Source organism: Drosophila kikkawai, chromosome X, assembly GCF_030179895.1.
Source record: "Drosophila kikkawai strain 14028-0561.14 chromosome X, DkikHiC1v2, whole genome shotgun sequence".
Taxonomy (NCBI): domain Eukaryota; kingdom Metazoa; phylum Arthropoda; class Insecta; order Diptera; family Drosophilidae; genus Drosophila; species Drosophila kikkawai.
In genome coordinates, this window is record NC_091733.1 from 19,180,441 (window position 1) to 19,205,001 (window position 24,561).

The window sequence follows — 24,561 nt, forward strand, 5'->3', positions numbered from 1 at the left end:
TATATAATAAATTATTTAAGAGAAAATAAATATCTCTCCAAGTTGAGGGCCAAAAAGGGACATTGCTCCAGTTATAGACATCGTCTGGCAGCTTCTAATTTTCCCTTTTTTTTTTTTTGTAACAACTATTTATTTTTGTTTTGTTTGCTTGACGAGGCGAGCGCCTCGACGCCAAGTAATAATAAAAATTGGAGAATCTTGAAAAGGTAATTAGCACATGGTCGTGTTTGTTTTATGCGCCATAAAAATAATCAAAAAATCGAGTCACACATCCGAACATCTCCCCAGTTGTCCGAGTGCGAAGTGATCGGAGATCGGAGCCTATAAAAGCGGATCAATCGTCGCTGGATTTGCGCAGTTGCCCTAAAGAAGTGCCCACACCCACTCCCAAAAAGGAGCAGAAACCACCAACTGCTCCCTCAAGAGTTTCAGTTCAAATTCGCGAGTGTTTTTGTTCGTGTGCCAAACGTTAAGATTCATTCAGAATCAGAATCAGTTTCAGATTTTATTCAAAGATAAAAAAGAAATAAAAACAAGCACAATAAAATGCATTCAGCGTAAGTTGTTCATCATTACATCAGCCGCATTGCCCTTGTCCTTGTCAAATAAAAAAAAAAATAATAAAATAAAAAAAAGGAAAAAACATTACAAATTTCACGATAAGCAGCTACTTTTATCATTTACACGCATTTGCTCCGGACATCTAAAGTGAATTAAAAATAAACAAAACAATTTGGCAACTCAACCTGCAACTGTTATTGTCTACACTGAAAACATGTACATGGCGGATTCAAGGACTTTTATACAAAAATAATTGAGAAAAAGGATATGTTCAAATTATCAAAAGTCTGGGAAACTAACAAATTCTAAAATATGTTTATTACATTGTTTTTTTTTCTTGTTTTGTTCTTTGAATTAAAAATTTAAATGCGTGAAAAATATCCAAAGAAAATAATACGTTTTTAAACAATTCAATTCCGATTATACACAAACTTTTATTTTAGAAACAAAATGTTATCGTTTAGTATACATTGAATTATAATTCATAATTCCTTATTTAAATATTCTTTGATTAAATACTAAAAAAAAACATTTCTAAAAATGTCTAAAAATATATTTTACTCTTTATTCCAAGGCCTAAATGGGTTCCTTTATTTGTGATAATATTCTAAAAACTATGAGAAAGTTAATAAAAACAACATAAAATAAATTAAAAATTTTGGAATAATATATTTTCATTTTTAATAGGATTAATTTTTTTTTATATAACGAAAAATAAGGTTTGTGTTTTATAAGTTTTAAAATTATTTTCAAAGTGAATTGAACAAGTAACTCCATTTTTTTCTGCGTGTTACCGGAAGCGTCAGCCAGGAATCCAATTGGGAGAGAGCGTTCTCCCTCTTGCCATCTCTTTTGCTCGCAAGCGACAAACTGCAAAGCGTCTAATCTGTCTGTGGGTGGTGGCAGTTGGGGGAAGAAGGAGGTAGGCGGGGCGTCGATCGTGCAGCAACTGCGCCGCAGCAGAGGCTACGACGACGACGTCGGCAGCGGCTGAGGCGACAACAGCTGTTGCTTTTGTTTTCAATGGCAAGCTAACGTCGCTGCACTATGGGCCAAGGGGTCACTATTCGTGGTGAAAGCAGAGACTAAAGAAATTAAAAAGGAAAGTGCCATTATAAAAATAACAGCTGTTTCTGTCTGCATAAGGTTAGCTTAAAGTACAAAAAACACAATATTTTGTAGTCAATTTTCAATTAATTTTGTTTAACTTATTTAACTAATAATTCTTTATTTATTTATCAATTTTACAAGAAGAAGACATATTCCTTGTGTACATTTGTTAAGAAAGCTAACTCTTAATATTTTTTAAATGGCTTAAACATCTTAAAAATTGTTTTACAATATTTTGCTGTACATATTATTTAATCTACTTAATCTATAATTTATTAACTATTTACCATTATAGTAACCAGAGTCCTTAATTGTTTGCCGAAAAAAAAAAAATCATAGCAAAGGGTTTATTCCTGTTATATCCTAGAAACTTTCACATGGCTAAAATCTGCCATGACGTCCATGAAATAGTGTTTAAGATTAATAGAATGATTTAAAACATTTCAGAACCTTAATTAGTTACAGTACAAATACATAAATATACATTTCAAAACATAAAAAGTTTGAAATAACCCAACTATCATTCTATATTCTGTTAAGGCATCATAAAAATGATAAATTCGAAAATTGTATGCTATCCTTTTATTTTAGGTGGCTATTAATCTAAAGATAGTTCTTTAATCCGAAACTTTTCTATCAAATATTTTGTTGTTAAATTTATATATTTAAATCTTTTAAAACCAGACATTAGGCCTAATCAATTTTGTCCAGTAAAATGAACTGTCAGCTCCACAGTGCAGTGGCTACTAGCTCGCTGTAAGTGGAAGTGGAATGGTATTACTGTACTCTACGTTAGTGTAGCCTAGTGTAGTGTGTGCACTGCATAGTATAGTGTATAGTATAGTATAGTGTAGTGTAGTATAGTATAGGATAGTGTATATAGTGCGACAAGAACAACAAGCAGCGAAATAATATTATTAGTGGCGGGCGGGCGAGCGCGTTGCTTTTGTTTTGTTTCGTTGTTTGTCATTATAAATTGAGTGGGAACAAGGGGCTCCAGCTTAGTCGTGTTCCAGTAACGCTTCCGCGCACACACAAAAAAAAAAAGAAAATATATTAATAAATAAGCGAAAGGACCCAGCCGCTGTCCAAGCTTCTACTCTATATTTCAAACTAAAACCAACAGTTGCCAAACAATCGAACAGGTGCGGATCCACAAAACCAGAGTGCCAAAAATATTGTTTATTTCTGATCCGCTTTCGATTTCGATTTCGTCTTTGCTTGCTTTTTTTTGTTCTGTTGTTTGGTGGCCTTAATTGCAAGAGCAGTATGTCCGCTAGGATCCTGGAGGACTCGCCCAACGCGCGCATCAACAAGACGATCCTGGATCGCTATCTCTCCCTGCCCCTGCAGGAGAATGTCGTCCAGGCTACCTACGTGTGGATCGATGGCACCGGCGAGGATCTGCGCTGCAAGGATCGAACCCTTGATTTTATCCCATCGAGCCCCAAGGGTGAGTGTACTTAATAAGTAGGTTTCATAATTTTGAAGTTGGAAATATTCTTTTTATTTTATCTTTAAAGTATAGTTAATTTTTTGGCGGTGTTTTTGGTGAGATTTGTATACTTTGTATTTATTTAAAATATATATTTTATAAATTTTTTTTTAAATATACTCTATTTTTCCCAAGAGTTTGAGTTACTCTTTTTTCTTAATATTTAAGAGATTTTAAAGTAATGTTTCTCTATTTTTTATAATGCAAATTATTTGAAATGATAATTCTTTCTTAAAAAAAAGATTCACCCACACCTGCCTGTCTAGCCTTAATTATAATCACCATTTATAAATTCGTTTAAAACTAAATATTGATTCTTAATTCCAATCCGATTAGCGCCTTCCTCAAGTACTTGGAAATGCCTACATTAAGTAATTTCGCTCTTATCGGAGCATAGGTCGCGTCCGCTAACTGTTTGATTTCTGCCAGTGTAATCTTATCTCCATAGGTTGGAGTGGGCCAACTTAAAACTGTCTTCGTCTCAGGCGCTAGCTTGATTTATCACTGTAATTTGCCATTTCATTCCAAGAATCCTCGATCTAAGTCTCTTTATGGCCAGTTTACCTCTATAATGGTTGTTTAATAGTTTGCCCGTGAATGAAATTAAATGAAAATAGAACTAGAAAAAGAGTTGAATCAGGCACGTTGCAGTTTAGATACACTTATAGGAAATATAGGATACAATTGGATAATTTTAATTCAATTTAAACTATAGAAAAAGAACATTCTTAGTTGTAAATTAACGAAAAAAAGGTGCTACTTTTATAATTTTAATCTTAATCTTTGGTGTGATCCTTGCTAAAAGAGCCATACGATTTCTAAGGCGATCGTTAAGGTTGTGAGTAGATAGTTTTTAAACTACATTTCTATTTTATTTTTATATAAAAAGTTTTGTTTTATAGACTTTAGGAAACAAACTTGCTGACCAAATTATAATGCCCAAAGCTAGGCAAGGGTAAAATTTTAGTGTATATTTTGTAGAAGCAAACAATGAGAACTTAGAACAAGAAGAAAACAAGATTTAAATAAAATAGAATAGTTATATAAAACCAAGAAAGTTAATAAGTAAACCTCAAGTTAAACAAGCTCAAGGAAAACCTTACCATATATGGAAATATGGAAAACCTCTCCAACCACATCTACCATAAACATTATATTCCAAAAAGACTTTGATTGAGTGTTTCGAATTTTCATAGCTCCTGACTAATGCCCATAAATTAAATGTATACAGTGGTATAAATATAGAATAAAGGCTTGAAAAACTCTTGTCTCGTCAGGTGCTAATTTATCCAAATTAGTGAAACACCTTTTATGATCAGAAATACACACAAGCTGACACCCTGACACTCTTCAATTAGAAGCTTAATGAGTAAACTTCTAAGTTCGAGAGGTGTATTTGGTTATTGGTTTCAATTTGAATGTTAAATATTATTAAGAAAATTATTCTGAGCCTTAAAAATGGTAAAGAATTCCTATGAAGGTTAGAAATTATTTATAGTTAACAAATTAAAAAATTTTTGTTTAATCGATTTTAAAATGAATTTTAAATTCTTAGAAATTTGTATTCAATGAAAAGCAGCTTAAAATTTATTTCAAATAAATATAATAACCCAAATTCACATATTTTTCTACATTATCTTCCGGCAATTGTCACTATTAATTTGCTTTAATTCATATTTGACGGAAATTACCACACAATACCAATATATATAAGAACATATGTATATAGCATAGCTATAGCTCTGGGGCTATACTAAAGTGGATCTGTGCGATTTTATGAGCGTCTGAAAATCTAGCCCCATAAATGCCCCGAAAAAAAAGAAACCAAAAATGGTGGCAATGAACGGCTTCGTCTGATGAAGCTTATTGCCCGCTGCGGTTTTTTATTGATCCCTCATAGCACTGGCGATGACCTTTGCCTTGGCACGATTCTGGCGGTGGTTCTCCATTCCATTCGATTCAATTTAGCGTCTGGGAAGTGGCTTTATGGCTGAATTTTCACGACTCTACTCGCGTCTGATAATGCGATTTAATCGCCGGGGGATATGGGGCGCTTCATAAAAAAGCCGTACGGACTTGAAAGAGTTTTTTTTTAGCGGGCGTGTGGGCTCCGGTGTTAATTGATTGTGTTTTAATGTGCAATTATACCCATGGACGAGTTAGACGAAGAGGAAGTGATATGGCTGGGCTGTAAACTATTTTTAAACTTTTCTGACTCTTTTGGGGCCATAAGAAATGACGAATTTTAAATGGGTTTTTGTATATATGAGCTGCAAGAAAAGATATTCTTTGGTATATTGGGAGTCGAAAAAGGGATCACTTGATCAGTCTTTACTTTAACATCTGGATCCTAGAGTTATTGTATAACAGTTGATGTGGTTAAGAGCAGTATGCAAGCAGTCTTACTTTCAATTTAATTCAATTTAGAACACTTCTTCCTAACCTACTGTTATATGCAACCACCAACAATAAAGAAATAATAAAGTTCCAATTTGAATTTCAATAAAAATTATAACAGTTTTAGTATAACAATTTAACGGATAAATCTATTTTGATCAAGATCAAGAAGTACTTTCAATGTCAGTTTTAAATCAATTTGGAGAAGATCTAGTATAACAGTTGAAGTAATCAACCTACTGTTATATGTATGTTGTTTAATTTTTAATTCAAATTAGTACAGTTCTAGTGTTAAAGTTCAACTACATAACCTTCTATTATACGCGAGCACAAAAGGTCAAGGTAGAAGAAAGTTTCAGTTTTAAATTTCAATTCAATTCAATTTAAAACAGTTTCAGTATAACATTTGAGCTATTGATCGCACTGTTATAATTCAAGCTCAATCGATCAAGGGACAAGGAAAGCAAGATGGTAGCTAGATCAGCCGATGAAAAACCCCCTATTTCAATCGCTATGAAAACACTGATCACTCAACTTGACTAGACAGATTAATTATTCCACTTGCACTTGAAAAACGAACACAAAAACAAAGGCAATAGCAAAAATGACTTAATGCGCACACAATTACTAATTAAGAATCGTGCCCTCCTTTTCCCACTCGCACGCAAAAACGGGTTGCATCTTAATGGGTTAGGGGAGGAGCAGCAGTTGTGGGAGAAAGCAACACGCGCCTCTCCTAGCTTATATTTTTCCCTACTCTTTCTCTTTTTTTTTACACATACACACAGAGAGAAAAAGAGAGAGAGAGAGCGATGCACTCCCTCTGCTTGGGAGCTGATAGGCCCGCTGAGTCAGGTTAATCGCTCGGTAACCCTGCTTCCCCTTTCATTTCAAGTTCAAAGGGAAATATTCTAATTGGCCATTTTCTAGCGAAATGACAGTTAATCGTTGAAGCGTGCTCGACAATCGATTTTTGGTCTCAATTGCAGCCTGCCTGTCTAGCCTCTTTTAACCTCCCCCCATTCAACCGCAATCAAAAGTAATTGAAAACTTTGTAATACGGTTGCATTTTTAAGCACTTCAACTGTCAAATGCTTGTCACTTCAAGGATGGTCACAGAAAGATGGGGACAATGCTTGTGAATGTATGAAAAGTACAGTTTGCAGGCTTAAAAAAAAGGCTTCTGCTAGAAAGAAATGCAAATAGAGAGAAATTTAATGTCTGGAAAGTACAGTTTGTAGGCCGGGCAAATAGCTCATTAAAAAAAGAGATGGCACTAGAGTTTATGCTTGGACCCTGAAGGTTCGAAAAGTACAGTTTTCAGGATTTGCAAAAAGCTCAATCCAGAAAGACACGGTAATAAGTACAGTTTGCAGGTCTTCCGAAAAGGTTCAAGGCAGTAAGAGATGGATATAAAGTTCATGCTTAATACTACAGTTCGCTAGCTAAAGTTCCCAAGTTAAAAAAATACTTAATAATATCACTTGTTTTTAAGCAAACAGTATATTGAATAGAGTCAATTAGCACGTACTAAACATATTTTCCATTCATTACCGTTAATTTGTTTAAATATCTTACTTGATTGATATTTTACTTGTAAATTCAGTATAAAAAAAAAACACTAAGACGGCTCAAGATCTCTTAAATCATAGATAAATATATAATATTAGGGTAAATATTTTTAAATTATAAGCAAATATAATTTTTTTTATTTATTTTCCTCCAATAATTAAGCAGTTCTTAAAGCAATAATATCATTCAAAATCTAAAAGTCAATAGATTTTTATATACACTATCTCTCACATCTGTATTTTCCAATTAATTATTATCTTTTTGAGAGTGTAAGTAACTTTCAAGATCAATGATCTCTCTGGTGGAACTGTAATCTCTGTGATCGAGTGCTAATCTAATCAGCGCTTGACATTGTTTTACCGCTTTGTAGGACAGAAATCGGAAGCAAATAGCAACGCTTTTTTTCACGAGGCTGTTACCTGGGCTGCCTTTGATGGGTGGGTGGGATGGTGGAAAGGTGAGATCAAGGCTAATAACAATAACTCTAGTGGCTGGCTGATGCCGCTGGCACAGTGACACACTGACACATGGAAAACCTGTCCCACACACACACACTACAACAGAGAGAATCTACAGCTGTTTATCAATTGGAGTGTTCACACACACACACACACACACATACACAAGCTATAGAACGATAGAGATACCAGTTTGTAAATGAAAACGCTGGCTCAAGGTCACCTGCAGCTGTCTGTTACAACAACAATAATTCCCCTCCCTTTCTTCCCCCTCTGTGAAAATTTGCATAAGTGAAATATTTTCATTAGCATTATTTACAGTGTCCGCGGGGGAATTAACTATTTATTAGAATAAACAACAAACGGCTGTCAGGTTTCTCTCCCTCTTTATATTACAGTTTCAAAGTTCTCACTTTACCCGGTTATTTATTTGCTTACTTTTTTTTTTGTAATAGATCATCATCAGAATACAAGGCGAGTTCCGGTAGAGGAAAATAAAGGGGACGTTGAAAATTATATACTACTAGAATTGGTTGAGTTTTTTTGAAATGTTATATGCGCTGAGCATTTTTTATTATTTGTATTATATAAATTATTTGAATATGCAGTTACAGTAGTTGCACAAAAGTAAACAACACTATTTTTTATAAAGTTATTTTTTAAAGTATTTATATGTTTAAAGTTTAGTAGTAGTTCATTTTAGTAGTAGTTAGTTTTAAAGATAAATCCATATTTCAACAACAAATCTAAGCTGTTTTGTCTCCATATACAGCCTCTTTATACTATTTCCTAGTTCCACAAATACCACTTTAACATGACCAAGTATAACTGGTTTCTTATTATTCTAGTTCGAATATAATTCCTATAATTCTAAAATATAATATAATACATATAATATGTATTAAATATAATAATATGATAACCAAAACCACTGGACATGAAAACCTTATTGCATGTTTTAAGCGAAACACATGAGTTTTTCAAATGGAAGCCAAGCCAGGCCCCCTTATAACCCCAATTGCCGTCAATTACAATTAACTCGAGGGTAAAACAATCTACATAGGGGACCTCTACATAAGCCGAAACCCGCTTGAACCCCTAGTAAAACCCCACACTTATAGGTCATGGTTATTTTTCCCTTTATTACAGAGCTTCCTGTTTGGAACTATGATGGCAGCTCCTGCTACCAGGCCGAGGGCTCCAACTCGGACACCTACCTGTACCCGGTGGCCATCTACAAGGACCCCTTCCGTCGCGGCAACAACATCCTGGTGATGTGCGATACCTACAAGTTCGATGGTACCCCCACCGAGACCAACAAGCGCAAGACCTGCTTGGAGGTGGCCAACAAGTGTCTGGATGCGGAGCCCTGGTTCGGTATTGAGCAGGAGTACACCTTCCTTGATTTCGATGGTCATCCGCTGGGTTGGCCCAAGAACGGTTTCCCAGGACCCCAGGGACCCTACTATTGCGGTGTTGGTGCCAACAAGGTGAGTTTTTCTATAGATTTCTATTATTTCTCGATAATTTTCGATAGATTTTCGATATTTGCATATGCACAAGGAAACGATAATAAATTACTGATTATTTATCCTTTTAGGTTTATGCCCGCGATATTGTGGATGCCCACTACCGCGCCTGCCTCTACGCCGGTATCAAGGTTTCCGGAACCAATGCCGAGGTGATGCCCGCCCAGTGGGAGTTCCAGGTGGGACCCTGCGTGGGAATCTCCATTGGCGATGACCTCTGGATGGCCCGATTCCTGTTGCACCGCATTTCCGAGGAGTTTGGCGTAAGTTTAAACTTTCTTAACTTAAATTACTTTTAAAGTATTTATTTTTTTTTGTATATTCCCCTAATTCAAATATATAATTTTCTTACTTACAGATTGTGTCCACTCTGGACCCCAAGCCCATGCCTGGTGACTGGAACGGCGCTGGTGCCCACACCAATGTCTCCACGAAGGCGATGCGCGAGGATGGCGGCATCCGGGATATTGAGAAGGCCGTAGCCAAGCTGTCCAAGTGCCACGAGCGCCACATTCGCGCCTATGATCCCAAGCAGGGCCAGGACAATGCCCGTCGTCTGACCGGCAAGCACGAGACGAGCTCGATCAATGACTTTAGCGCTGGAGTGGCCAATCGTGGATGCAGCATACGTATTCCCCGAGGTGTCAATGATGATGGCAAGGGTTACTTCGAGGATCGTCGGCCCAGCTCCAACTGTGACCCCTACTCCGTGGTGGAGGCCATCTTGCGCACCATTTGCCTGGACGAATAAGCGGGAACCACTTCCGCTTCCGTTTGCGAAACATTTGTTATCGATTTATCGATTGTTGTTAAAAAAAAACACACACACACCTTGATCCATTTGACCCGTCACTACTGATTACCCGAACATCGAACCCGAACAACACCCGAAGTTATACGAAGCATTACGTAGGCTTAGATTTTAGGCGTACTCAAGTTTACCTAATAACGTATTTTCCCCCCAGAAAAGCCCGAAAAATAGACACCAGAATAATTAACTATTCTAAGGCAGCCCCTCCTCTTGCTGATATTTTTTATATTTGTTTTTTTTTTCAGCTGCTGTTATTTAGGTTTTAGTGAGTTTTTTTTTTGTTTTTTTTTTCTACTGATCTTAGCTGATCAGGCATATGTTAGAAGAGCAAGAACCCAGAAAGACATACCCCTACAAAATAAAGAAAGCTCTAGTATCAAATCACTCCTCTAAGACACAGAAAACAAATCCCTACCCATGTATTTCTTAATGATATTAAATAATTAACTTTAATCCTAAACTACATATACATACTATATACTCTTTAGTTAAATAAATGCACTAAAAAATAAACAAAAAAAAATACATACAAAATATTGTATTTTATTGATAACTTTGAATGCTTTCTGGAACTCAGAACTCAGCTTGGACAATCCATTTCACTTATGGAGAAATATTTGTATTGAAAGGTATGATACAAGGAAATAAGGTATATAGAAGGGTCTTACTTTTGTTTCCATTTGAACTACCTAGTAAATCATTGAATACCAAATCATTAAATCATTGAAGAATATGCTTCAGCTCAGATATATGAAATACTTAAATTAAATATATCGAAAAGCACAAGAAAATGTTAACAAAGAAAAATAAATGTTAACAATTGCTAGAAATATATTGCGCAACAATCAAATAAGGACAAATATTGCTGAGTACATGTTGCCATATACATGTTGCTATGTAAATGTTTCTGTATACATGTTATTTTATACATGTTGCTATATTTATGCTGATATTCACCAGTTGTTATATACATGTTATTATACACATTTTACATACATTTTTGCTAACCACATGTTGATATATACATGTTGCTACATTCATGTTGCTATATTCGTTTTGCCTTAACCATGTTTCTCTACATATGTCCTCTACATACATGTTGCTATATACATGTTGCGTTATTCAATTTGCAATATTCAAGCTGCTATATTCAATTGGCCTTGACCATGTTTCTATATATATATATTTCTATATATGTACATGTTGCTATACATGTTGCTATACATGTTGCTATACATGTTGCTATACATGTTGCTATACATGTTGCTATACATGTTGCTATACATGTTGCTATACATGTTGCAATACATGTTGCTATACATGTTGCTAGTATATGTTTCTATACATATGTTTCTATATACATGTTGCTATATACAGCCAGTGGTAACCCTATGGGAACTGGGTATAAAAATATGAATCTTTAATGATTAAATTGCTTCTCTAATCATTTATTTTACTTTACGCCGCTGGCACGTGCTAGTTTATATAAAATAAACACAAGTATTGTATACATATATATAAAACAAATATGTTATATTAATCCGAAGTGCAACTGTACGGGTTATCATTGATTAAGCTGCAATTTTCTTTATAATTAATTCAATAAAAACTCCCGGTTAAACCTCTCTTTATAAAAACTTTAATTTGATTTTATTCAGCAGCAAATTAGCTAAAATAATTTAAAAAAATTATGTTAATAAAATTTCTACCCAAAATCCTCTAGAAAATATAACAAAAAGAAAATGCCTTATTCCTTAATCTACCAAAGCTTTTTCAATAATTTAACCTTAAACAAAAATCGTAATTCATAAATCCATAAATAAAACCGAAGGCTGTATAATTGATTTATTTGCATTAAGTATAATTTATTGTGTGCTTACTAATTAATTGACTTCAAAGGATTGAGATTGGGTCAACAAAACGTTATCGTCCGGGGGGGTCCCAAAGGTCGTTGCCACCCAAGGTTTGCGCGCGTTTAATTTATAAACCAAAGGAGGTGTTTTCACAATTTCAAGCATTTATCAAGCAGACAAGGGAAAGTACACTGCAATTAGCTCACCAATCAAGGGTTCATTATGCCCGATGAATCACTTTCAGTGAGCTTAAATTGTTTGAGCAATAATTTGCACAGGTTTCGCCACACTTATTTAGCTAAACTGTTAGCGGCAAATATATAAATATAAATATTAGCTGGTCAAGTCTAGACTTTATGGCCTACAAAAAGATAAACTATTTAAATGTTTGTGTTTAACTTGAGCCAATAGTTCAAGTAATGCGTCGTTTTTGTTGGATTGTTGAGGGAAACTCCGAAAAAGTGTATCAAATATGCTGAAATAATCCATATTAAAACGCTTTTCTTGTTTGCTTTTCATTTTTATTTATTTAATACTACAAATTGTTGTAACTTTGATTTCATTTTGTATGCATATCCTTTGAATTTTTGTTTATTAATTTGAATTTTACCTTTCCAGCACATTTGCTCTTCAATATTTCAGTTTTATCGTTATATTGATATAGGTAGGTAGGTATATATGTATACATTTTGTTTCTCTTTGTGTGTGTGTGTGTGTGTGTGTGTATTTAACACTATTTTGTGGATGTTTTTTTACTTGTTTTTTGTTCCAACTACATACATTTCATTTCATTTTGTGATTCAGAATTTTGTTGCTTGGATTTACATATATTTTCTCTCGGCGTCACTCAGCTTTACAATAATAATGGTCAACAATCGGTGAAACGAAAATCACAATAAATAAGTGCAAATAAAAATTGGAAGCTGTGTGAATTTAATATATTTTTAATACAAAAAGGGATAAAGATATTTGCACAATTACAAGCATATGCCAAGGGAAATTACACTGAAAAGAACAGAAATTCGCACAGGTTCCTCTACATATGTAAATATTCGTACAATTATCGCAAATACATAAATGGGTTGCTTAGACTCACATTAACTAGTTTATTTATCGTTTAATTTGTGCTTTCGCTTGCCATAACATAAGTAATACGCAATTAATTCTAGAATCGCCAATAATATCGCATTGCTCTATTCCCGGTCACGGAAAGTCCCTCAGCGGCTGATGGGGAAATTTATTGACTTGGGAATGTGTTTTAATGTTTAAATAATAGTCTCGTCGTTAATAATACTGCCCCACCAGCCGTGGTTAATGGTTGTTTGCCGCAGAAATATACATAACATATACATATATTGTACATTGCATAATTCGTTAATTAATGTTAATGCAATTTTCGCGTTTAAACAAAAAATTCGAATAGTTCTGCGATATATACTTAAAGTTAACATAGCAAAATCTTTTGTAACATCATTCTTCAGCATTATATTTCTTACACGCTACGAAAAAACACATTATATCGATTTGGAATTACACAAATTAAGTTTATCGTTTAATCGATAAGTAATAAACCTAAACACTGAGGACGTTATGAGTTGGAAGATTAACAAAATGATAATAAAAACTTGATATAAAATATATAAAAAAAAATATATATATTGCACATGGAAAACAACAGTTCAAACTGAATGAATAATTGTTTCAATCGAAAATCGTTTATCCGGTAATCGTAAATCGCATGTCCTTCGATTGTTCGATATCGATTTTCGCGTCAAAGCTGCCCCAATATGAGTGAAAAAGGAACCATATATATATAAATCATATTTATCTTGTTTTGTTTTGTTTTTTGCTTCCAAGTTGAATATCGTGAGTAGTGCATGAATATCGTAGTTCGCTATCTTAATATCGTTCTTAAATGGAGCTCCGTGATTCCTTCACATATCGTTTTTAACTATTTTGAATAGTTGTATATTATTTTGTTGGTTTTCGTTTTCGTTTTTGTTTTGTTTCCTCAGTTTCTGATGCTGCATATTTATTTTGCATTTGGCAACGCTTTTTGTTACTTTCGCACTTGGTTTTTTTTTTTCTTTTTTTTTTTTTGTTATTATTATAAACCGTGTGTGTTAAGATTGGTTTAGCTTATTGGCTATTACGAGTTACAAAATTCATTCAAGTGTTATTAAATATATTCAACCTACAGGGAGGAAATCAAAATCAAAAACCAAAAAAGGTGTACATATTTTTTTCGCTTGTTAAAAGTCTGATATTGATTGATTTTAAAAACATTTTCTTCAACATTTTTTTTTTTTATGCGCTTAAAACTTACACTTAAAGTGACTCGTAGGTGGCTGGGAATGGGATTCGGTATGGGTTTTTTTGGGGTTTATATAAAATTCATTGCATTGCCTATGTGCTTCAATCTAAGGTGATCGCCAAAATACTCTCTAATCGCCTAATCGAATCTTCAAATCAGTTGCCTCTTTTTCTCGATAAATGTACAAAATAGGTGAAATATTTGAGTCAAAATCTATGATAAACCGGTTGAAATTTGCGAAGTTTTTAATGGAAAATCGGGGTAAAAACTTGATGTAACTGCTTTTTAAATTAAAATCTTTTCAATATATAAAATAAAAAAAAATCAAGTAAGTCTTTCAACGCTGTTTTTTAAGCTGTCTTTAGGAACAAACGTGAGTAAAAACAAAATATTTATCAGAGACTGATTTTAGAAATAAAACTTTGAGAACTTTTTTAACTTTCACAAATATAACTACAAATTTCGCAAGCCGGTTTAAATATTTTTTTTGTAATGCAAACCAAAATATAAAATATATATATTTTAAAATTTTCAATGATTTTTTACCCATTTCTCAAGTTAATATCGTTTCGATTAGGTTTTTAAAATAAATAAATATGAGTGTTTTTCGATTTATAAAACTTAACAGAAATAAAATTATTGCAAAAAAAAAAAAATGTGTTGTATTTATATTAAGAATTAAATCATATTTAAATATGCGAATTGATTTAACTTTAAACACATTATTAGACATAAATAATAATATTGTAATGGGTTTGCAACTCTACTACTTCCTTAAACATGTATTTCCTGTTCCCAATGTCGCATATACATATATATCCCTCGATGTATATATAGATGAGTTAGGTTATGTGGACAGCTCCGTGCTGCCACGCCTTACCATATTCAGATCGTTGAAATCAATTTCCGTGGACTCGATCGATTGTATTGACGACGAACTGCGCAATTTGGTGCCGGGAAATTTGCCGCGACTCTTCAGTGCCGTCAGCTAAGTATATTTAAAATTTTGAAAAATTAATTAGTTTACGATTTGGTACATTTTTTTTATAATATAATATAAAATAAAATATATATGTATTTATAGGTATATATATATATATATAAACGAGTTCAACAACAAATGTACAAGGCTAAATCAAAGACTTTTTTTATTTTTGTCATGCAAAAAGGTTGAGTAAAAGAATCTGTAAACTTGAATTTTACTACCAATTTCTAGCTAAACTTTGATGAATTTGAAGTACTTCTTAAACTTTTTTAGGCTTAATTTTAAATTAAATAAACAAAATACAACACTTTATAAAAGATATATGGACCTTTTTTGATATTTCTTTACTTACTTTTATTTTATCTGAATTAATTACAAAACTAAACTAATTTTCCCTGTTTTACCACTATTATTAAATTGTTTTAGCCTTGTTATTACATATAAAAAAATATATATACATACATATATATATATATATAAAATTTCGATCACATTTAAATCTAAAACGTGCCTTAAATAACTTATAAATGAAGTAGATTAATTGCTATAAATTTGTCAGTTGAGGCTAAAGCCAAGGCATGCAAGCGTGCAGAAGAATAATAAATATTACAAATAAATAACACTCCCTCTTTTTTTCTACAAAATATTCGCATAGCTACTATTTAGCATATATAGTATTTAATATATAGCAAGGCTGAATAACAAACTCGTGTCAAAACACAGCATCAAATGCTGTCAGCAGATCATGTCAATTTTTGATGTCTTGACAATGACCAATGGATCATAATACAAACAACACCGAAAGTTGATTAAATTCAGGCCACAAATACTTAAATCGGTTGCAGTGGGTTATATTTATATAGGGAGTAATCAGAAATCTATATAAATAACACAAACAATTTAACACAAAATATTTTGTAATCATTTGGTCTGTATTTTGGCTTTAGCAATGTTCATACATTTACTTTTAACTCTGGAAAATAAATTATTACAAAAAATTTAAGGAGACTCAGATCTATCATTAGTGTTTTTTTACCTTAAAACTTGTACTGATAAGGTAAAATAGTTTACAACTTAAATTCCACTAAGGTTCGAATGTTAGCTAAAAGCTCTTGCAAAGTCTGTCTACACTGATTAACAAGTTTACATTTCGCTTTAATCATATTTAAAAGCTCTGGAAAATAAATATTTGTTAAATAATAATTTTAGATATATTCTAAAAGGAACATTTTGTAGTCTACTAACATTAACAGGAACTTGAACTACCAGTCAATTTTATTTTCTGTTCGTTAAAATAACTACTAATTTTAGATAGTCAACATAGAAATGTATATCGAAAGGAAAAATTCAATATCATATTGAAAACATAGTAAACTTTGATATATCCAATTTTGGAAATACCTATTGTATTAATTAATATTAAAATATCAATATCAATATTAAAAATCAATATCAATATTAAAAAAAAATATATATATAAATATATGTATAATATTCTGCATAATTTTTCATCTTTTTTAAAAAAAACTCATTAAGGTAAAGCTAAAATTCATGCGAAACCATGCTATTTAGAAACGGGAATGGTAATTAATGATCACTGATCCATAAAGGCCAGAAAGACTATATTAGACCATGCAAACTATACTGTACTTAAGGGCAGAAAAACGCTACAAATACGCATTGTTTAGGCTAAGTACTGAGAAAATGTTTTGAGCAGTTTTATAGTTTTATAGAGACCTGAAGTATTTCGAAGCATTGGCCTGCTGCTTGAGGTTGAAATATGTTTATTCGGGAACTGAGATTAGAGGACAATTGTGGCTTCACACGAGTTTTGGGATTTGTTTTCTTTTATTTTATTTTTATTTTGCCTTCTGGGGTTTGTAATTCGGTAATTTTTGTATTTTGATTTTGAATTTGTAATACTTTTGTTTTCTTGTTGTAAATTAGTTTGTTGTTTTTGCTTAGATTTCATTGAATAGTTTTTCATTTGGTTTTTGGTTTGTGTTAAGATTAGTTTAGCTTATCCATTTCCACGGCTCAGTGTCGGGGCTGGTTATTGGCGTGGGATACTATATGTATATTTTAGCAAAACCAAAAAAACAACGCATATTGTTTGGTTTTTTGCGTGTGAGAAAGAAAATTCAATGAGAAATACATACAAGATTATTATCTTGGCTTTACAATGTGATTCAAAATAAAAATAACCAAACGAAAAATATTTATATAACCAAAATAAAAATTACAGAAAAGCCAAAAGAGCTTAGCAAACTGAAAATATTTTAGGATTATGCCACAACAGATAGCGAAAGGGATTCCAAAAACCTGGCTTACTTTTAAAGTATATTTGTTTTTTTTTTTAATTTAATATTTATTTGTAGATATTACTTTGTAGATTTTGTAGATTTTAACTTATAACATTATTCACAATTTCAAAAATAATAAAAGCTTTTTCCCGAGTTATTTTTAGTAGAATATTTGAGTTTAGAAGGCACAAATCTCTCTAAAATTGGAAATAAGCTTGACTTCGATCTGTTGATAACAATTTTAGTGTTTTTGGGTGAGAACTGTGAAGTGTGTGCTTGTGGTTAATGCTAATGCTTCTGCTGCTGGCATTTGAATAATTTTAAAATTTAAAACTTAAACGTTAAAACTTAAAACCAAACCGAAACCATAAAGCAAAGGCTTGATTAGCAACAAGTGCTATTTGTAACAGAAATAAACAAGTTTTTCTTCCTACCTCCGCCTTCATGTCAGCCAGCCTGTCCTGCAGGTCGCGCACCTTATCCGATTCGTCCAGATTGGCGCGCAATTCGCCCTCGGCGAGCATCTCCGAGTTCTGTAAATAAAATAAATAATAATAATAAATAAACTCTACTGTAAAGGTAAATATTCACTACAAACCTTGGTCTCCAGCCGGGAAATTTCCTGTTTCAGTTCGGCCACCGTTTGGCTTTGCTCAGTGAATTTAATTTTCACATTCATTAGCTCGTCCTTCATGCGAGATTCCAGATCCGAGTATCTACAAATATTTTAAAAATATTTAATATTTACAATATAAACTAAAAAAAAATTAAATAAAATCCCACCTGTGCTGCTGTTCGCGTGCCTTGTTGGCCATATCCTTCTCCCTGGTAACTGCCATCTCAAGTTCCTCCTTCAGCTTCTTGTGCTCCTCGTCCTGTCGCCTCAGCTGATTGGTGGACACCTGAACTTGAGTCTCCAGCTCCATAACCTTAAGGCGCAGCTCCTTGAGCTCGGTGAGCGTCTCCATCTCCCGGATGCGTGTCGTCATCAGCTCCTCCTCGAGCTTCTGTGTATGCTCGCTGCTCTTGGAGCTGTCAAAGAAGTTCGTCAGCAGTTTCTTGGGCGTGGAATCCACCGCATTCGTGGTGCGTTCCGTCTCGCTGCGCTGATTTTCGGCCAGTTGACGCTGCCACTGGGTGCTCAGCTCTTGGACCCGCTGCTTGAGATCCTTCAGCGAGAGCGAGGCCTCTGCCTCGCGCAATTTACTGGCAATCAGTTCGTCCTGCAAGTGGGCCACCGAATTATCGGGCGTCGTCTCCCGCAGCGTTTTCTTGTCCTCCTCCAGTTCCTCCACCTTGGCCTTGAGGTTACGTATCTGATCCTCGCTCTCGGCGAGACCCTGGCGCACCTTGACGAGCTCTTCCAGCAGACAGGAGACCATTTCGTCGCGCTGCTTCAGCGCCTCTTCCTTCATGCAGAGCTCGTCAATGGATGACTGCCGTGAGTTGTTCTATATATTTGAACAAGGAATTGAACAAGAATTAGAATTCATCTGTACTAAGGAAATATTAAGTAAACTGGTTATTTTGGCAAGCAGAGTATGTTTGTGTGTGGTTAGTAGCTGAGATACAAATGATTACAAAGGCTTTTTTTATAAAAATGCAGTTTTTAGAAACTAAAGGTTAAGCAAAGCCTTAAAGTAACTGGTTAAATAAATATTGTTTTATATATTGTTATATTTATAGGTAAATAAATGTTAAAAAATGTTTTGATGTGTACAATTAATTAATTTAATTTAATAATATTATAAATTAAGTAAGAAAATGTTACTTTCTGTGGTCGGAATATTGAAAATATCGATTTATTAATACTGTTTCGATATTTGCACAATTTAATAAATAAATGACGTTTTTATCGTTGCCATATATGCAAAAAATTAAAATTTTCTGGAATTTATCGAACAAATGTAATCGGAAAAAAAAAATTAATACATTTTTATTTTTACTGATATTTTTTTTATAATATCGATATATTTATGTTGCTCTATATGTGCAATTAATTGATATTTTGTATAATATATCAGGCCAATGCAGTCGGTAAGGATAAATAAATAAACAATTTGTTTGATATTTTTTCGATAATATCGATAATAAATGAATTAATAATTTTACTATATTTTTCAATTTCAAAAGACTAATAAAAACAAAAAACATGCAAAATTGGAAATTTGTATTTAATAACTAGAAAACATAGTCACGAGAATTGTACTTACGCTGTCGATGGATACATTCTGTTTTTAAAGCATTTATTTTTTGTTGAATTTTTTTTATGTATTAAAGCGAACATTTTGTGTATATGTGTATGTAGTATGGGTGTGTGTGTGTGTAATTTGAAGCACCACAACCATAAGAAATCAAATAAAATAGAAAAGAATATAGAAGATTAGCAACAGATTCAATTTTAGTTACAGGACAAGGACAAGGGGGATTTGATTGATCAGATTTATGTATACTCACATTCTCCTGCAGTCGTAGGCTAAGTCCGCGTACCTCCTCGTTGGCATTCTCCAGATGATGGGACACCTCCAGGTAGGATCGTCGCAGTTGCATCAGCTCCGTCTGAATGGCAAAGCTAAGGAAAGAGAGAAAGAAGACAATTCCAAGTTATATTCGATTAAACATTTCATAAAAGGTTTGAGACCTTACCTAGTCTCCTCCTCCTCGGCCCTGGACACCTGTCCGCGCACCAATCGATCGGCCAATTCCGCACTCTCAGCCTCCAGCAGCTCGTTTCGCTGTTTTAGCAGGCAATTCTCCCGTCTCAGACGCCTAAGCTCCGCCATCTCCTCCTGCTCCTTCTTTTTGAGATCCTGATACTCCTTCTCCATTTTCTTCATCCGCTTGCTATTCAACTTAATGGAATAGGCCAGGTTGAAGAAACCCTCCACGTCGGCCTCAACGCGACCGGGAAGCTCCTTTTGGAAGAACTTTAGCATGGCCTCCATGTCCAAGCAGAGCAGCGTCTCCTTGCCGGTGAGGAGCAAGGCCAATGCCACCTTGAAGATAAACTCCATGCCCTCGCTAAGGAAGACGTCCATGATGCGGCAACTGAGATTCACATTCAACGTTGTGGTGTACAATGTGAGGAACCAGCTGGAGGCGTACATGGTCGTCTGGAAGCCCTGCTGCTGGAAGTGTATATGCATATCGGGTATCTGCTCCTGCACCAGACTCTCCAGCTGGTACATGCACAGTCCCAGCTCCGACATCGATGGCTTGAACATGTGACGCATTCGATGCTGCTGCATGATCTGGACCAGCACGGCGAAGGCCTCCTCCTCGGGCATTTGCATGAGGAGCAAGCCAACGATAAAGCCAGAGCCTTGGCAATAGCCAACCTCGCGGTCGTGCAGGGAATATGCCTTGATCACATTGAAGAGAGCCTCCTGGCCGGGTCCGTCCTTTTCCTTGAAGAAGTCCACCTCGGGATAGGTGCGTGCAATGTCCCGTCGGATCACCTTTTCGCATGCACTGGTAGCCTTAATATACTCAGCATACTGCTTCTTGTCGGCCTCGGCCGCTCCGCTTAGCTGTTGCCAAACAATTGCCCGGAAATGATGCGGAATACCGCGACGAACTAGCTCACTCACACAGGGATTCTTGCGCTTGAGGGCGCCGTCCCAATCGTACAAAATGGTGGCCCACGTCGTCCATACATCCTCCTCGGCCACCGAGTTGCCGCCTTCAAAGTAAGGGAATAATAATATAGATTACTTTTTAATTATAAATATTTTTAGTTGTTAATTTAACAAATGTGTTTTGATCAGGGTTGGCAGAAAATAATCAATATATCGATATTGTATCGATGTATTTTGTACAAATACATATTTTAAAATTTTGTTATAAATATTTGATATAAATTTATATTAAATAAATATATATGAATATATAATCCAAAAAAAAAGGTACAAATTGCGTAAAATTTTGCAAATATTTGTCGATAGTTTGAATAATATCGATAATTTAACACTATATGCGATATTTTTCGTTATTTAAAAATGAAATATATCAAAATCTATGATATTTTGCATTTTGAGTTTATGTTGAAGTGGATTTGGAGTGTATTTTGAATATATTTTGAGTGTTTCTAGTGGCGTTACGCATCTTATTCCTGCAATCCTTAAGTTTATGCTTTTAGAAATGTGTAATGCATTTTGCAAACGAAATATCTAAATTGAAAATATTGCTCCACATCCCTAGTTGTGGTTGTATTTTTTAGATTTTACAGATTTCTAATGCTTCAAGAGATAACTTACTCGACGTGAGACTTATTTGACTCGTGTCCGAGTTCTTGCGACTGTGCGTTGAGTGCAGAGAATTGAGGGACTTGGCATCGCTCTCGATGAGCTTATTGGCCGCCTCCAGCTTGGCCAGTAGATCCATCTCGGAGGTGGGCAGATTCTCTTCGCCGGGCGGAAGCGGATCGTTGCCCTTCACATCCATTTTCGCTTGGCTCTCGGCTGATGAGGCAGTGGTCGTTGTGGTCAGGGTCATTTTCTTCTGACGAAGAACCAGTCTCTGTCTATACTCCCAACCAGTGTCCCGAATCGAATCCTTTAGTGTTGCCTCCTAGATCTCCTGGATGGGCAGTTAGTTGGCGGAGTGTTTTTTAATATTTACTGGGTGTAAATTTCTTAGTTTCCGCCTTTCTAAGACCACCACATATTGCTCCACATAATGCGCAGATCAAGGACTGAAATGGATAAAGAGAAAAATGATTAGAAATTAGAGATTAATATATATTTAACGTATATCACAGCAAAACAAGTAATCTGTAAAATTTAATTACTACCGAAAGAGTAGTACCGGATCTTGAGACACCACCGGACAAATGAACTTTTGCTCGAGATATGAACATGTGCCAGATACTCGTTCTACAAAATACAAAATATAAAACAAATAGTAGCGAGTGCAAAGCGAGTATATTCCCAGTCTGTTTGCCAGCCTCTGTCTCTGTCTTCTGTTATTGTTTTGTTTATAATTCGTGCGCCCTACAAAACTTGCGCTGAACTGAACTGAACAATAGCAAAAGCTGTCAGGGCTTTCTGTTGTCGATTGCCTTGGCGGGTTTTTCAACTCTGCCCCGGTAACTTAAATTACTTTCTTTTTCACAATTATTTCCCATCAAAATGATTAATTTTCAGCGTCAAGATTGATGAGGAGTATTTTTATAACAATTTTTTTAAATTAAAAAGTGACTTTATTTAATTTAACTTAAAGAGTTACGTTTGCAAGAGTTTAAAAGTATAAAATTAATAATTCGACACAAAAATTGATATGATATTCATAACAAATATATCGTAAGATCACATGTTTTAAAAATCGAAATTATCGAACATATCGATATTATCGAAAAATATTCAAAATTAATATACATATATAATTGATTTGTCTATTTTTGTTTTTATAATTCTGATATATCGATGAATCGATTTTTTTAGTATAAAAATCACCGCATTTGGCTTTAAAATATCAATATTATCGAAAAATATTCAAATATTGGGGTTTCTATTTATAATTTTCACACAAGGAAACCTACTTTTTATAGAGAGTGTCTGACCTTCGTAGCTCTCTCCCCAAAAAAAAAAAAAAAGCAAAAAATTCCAATGGCCTGAAAACAAAAGAGTTATCAATATACAGAGAAAAAGATAGCAGAAGAGGAAAGAAAAACAATAATAGGCGCAGTATTAAATTGGCAATAATTAAGCGATTCTGTTCTTCTGTCAATATTTCTCACTCTCTTTTGATAACTTCCACACACTCCCTATCAATCAGTTCAGTGATGATCGAACTCTCTATCTGTGAAGTTTTTTTTTTTGGTGCAGTGAGTAGAAACCAAGTATTTCTTGATTTTCTAATTATCTGAATCTTTGGCATTCCCCAGTAGCTAGATATAATGGCTTCTTTCACATATTCTAAGAATTACATTTTATCAAATTTTATTGCATCAAGCGAGAATCGTTTTCCATCTTTATCTAAACGAAATATTTCAGGTTCTAGGGATTTATTGATAAAAATAAAATATGTCATCCATATAAATACTCATTATACTATTTTAGGACAACAAAGTGTTTCTATAAAAAGGTTATGGAACTGTAGAAACTGTTGAACTATTTGAAAGTATTCTTCTGTAGTCTTTCCCCTGTATTTTCAACTATTAATAACCCCACTAAGACAGATGTTAGTATATTTGTATTTAAACAATTGAGTTTCAAAAACAAAAGTCCATAAGGTAAATGCAGTATCAAGTGATAGTAATAAATAAACACTGACAAGTTTTTAAGACAAATTGCGATATAATTGTTAAGGCCAAGGGGAAAGTCAATCTACAAACAAATATATACACAAATATATATATATATCCATGGGTCTTGCCTATATGTCTTGTTCAATTAATTTTTGGTCTGATTCACGTACACGTATTGTAGGTGCGAACACAAAAAAACCTTCCATGAATCACACACAGAAACGTTTTAAGCCCATTAAAAATTCAGTTTTGACGTGTATTTCTTACAAGGCGTAGCTTTCAATTTAAATTACAGTAAAACCAATAAAGGCAGATATATAAAGTGCGTCAATACAGTTCAGATTTAAGGCGTAGTTAGGTGTGTTTAATTATTTTAAATAACAACAAATTATTTTGAAAATAAATAAAAACAAATCTACCTATAAAATATGAATGTTTTCAGGTTAAAATGGCAGGTTCATTTCATTATTATGTGGATTAGAAATAACAAAAACTGCTCCAGCATAGAGATCTAGAGTTTTACCTTTGCATTGGAAATTCTACGATCCTTTATTGTAAGTCTTATTATTTTTTTTTATTGTTATTATTTTATACAATTTTTTTTATTGATACCTAGCTACAACTATATATCAACAATAGACTCTACTGTATTATATATGTGTCCAAGAATGACCAGTACCACCGCAAAATCAACACAATTTTTACAATCTTTATTCCTTTTACTGATATCAACAAGCAGCTCGCAGCGCAGTTTAAAAGCAAATAAAAACCGAAATACAGCAACAAAATATTAAAAATGTACTTGCTTTGTACACCTGCTAGAGGTAAGGAATTTAATTATTCCAAAGAAATCGCTATTTATTTATGATGAGCCCTTTAAACCACAGATTGACAAGCCATATCAAACTATACTATAATATATTTCA

The 24,561-nt window shown here is 33.9% G+C and overlaps 2 protein-coding genes across 6 annotated transcripts in view; one reads left to right on the top strand and one right to left on the bottom strand.

Annotated features, from left to right (window-relative positions):
• Positions 1-368: 368 nt before the first annotated feature.
• Positions 369-10,458, top strand: Gs2 (glutamine synthetase 2). Of its 2 annotated transcripts, none has more exons than XM_070288386.1 (5): positions 369-557; positions 2,952-3,124; positions 8,743-9,083; positions 9,194-9,385; positions 9,481-10,458. In XM_070288386.1, the coding sequence occupies exons 1-5, from the start codon at positions 547-549 to the stop codon at positions 9,871-9,873; spliced, it is 1,110 nt and encodes a 369-aa protein (XP_070144487.1). In that variant the 5' UTR covers positions 369-546; the 3' UTR covers positions 9,874-10,458. The 2 variants fall into 2 exon arrangements, with proteins under 2 accessions (XP_070144487.1, XP_017021608.1); XM_017166119.3 differs by lacking the exon at positions 369-557 and adding an exon at positions 2,670-2,816 and having other exon boundaries at positions 2,940-3,124.
• A 2,038-nt stretch (positions 10,459-12,496) lies between these two features.
• Evi5 (ecotropic viral integration site 5) overlaps positions 12,497-24,561 on the bottom strand; it is a 28,109-nt gene continuing 16,044 nt past the window's right edge. Inside the window, exons 2-10 of one of the 4 annotated variants that reach the window (XR_011445695.1) lie at positions 21,645-22,081; positions 20,035-21,070; positions 19,846-19,960; positions 19,602-19,619; positions 18,172-18,839; positions 17,987-18,104; positions 17,823-17,921; positions 16,823-17,154; positions 14,999-15,088 (exon numbers count right to left, since the gene is read on the bottom strand). Coding sequence is in view for 2 of the 4 variants with exons in the window: in XM_017166050.3 (XP_017021539.1) it covers positions 14,948-15,088; positions 17,823-17,921; positions 17,987-18,104; positions 18,172-18,839; positions 19,602-19,619; positions 19,846-19,960; positions 20,035-21,070; positions 21,645-21,882 (2,433 nt within the window). In the remaining 2 variants the exon portion in view is untranslated. Of the gene's footprint in view, positions 15,089-16,822; positions 17,155-17,822; positions 17,922-17,986; positions 18,105-18,171; positions 18,840-19,601; positions 19,620-19,845; positions 19,961-20,034; positions 21,071-21,644; positions 22,082-24,561 lie in introns of all 4 variants that reach the window. The other 3 variants (XM_017166050.3, XR_011445696.1, XM_017166051.3) reach the window with 3 other exon arrangements.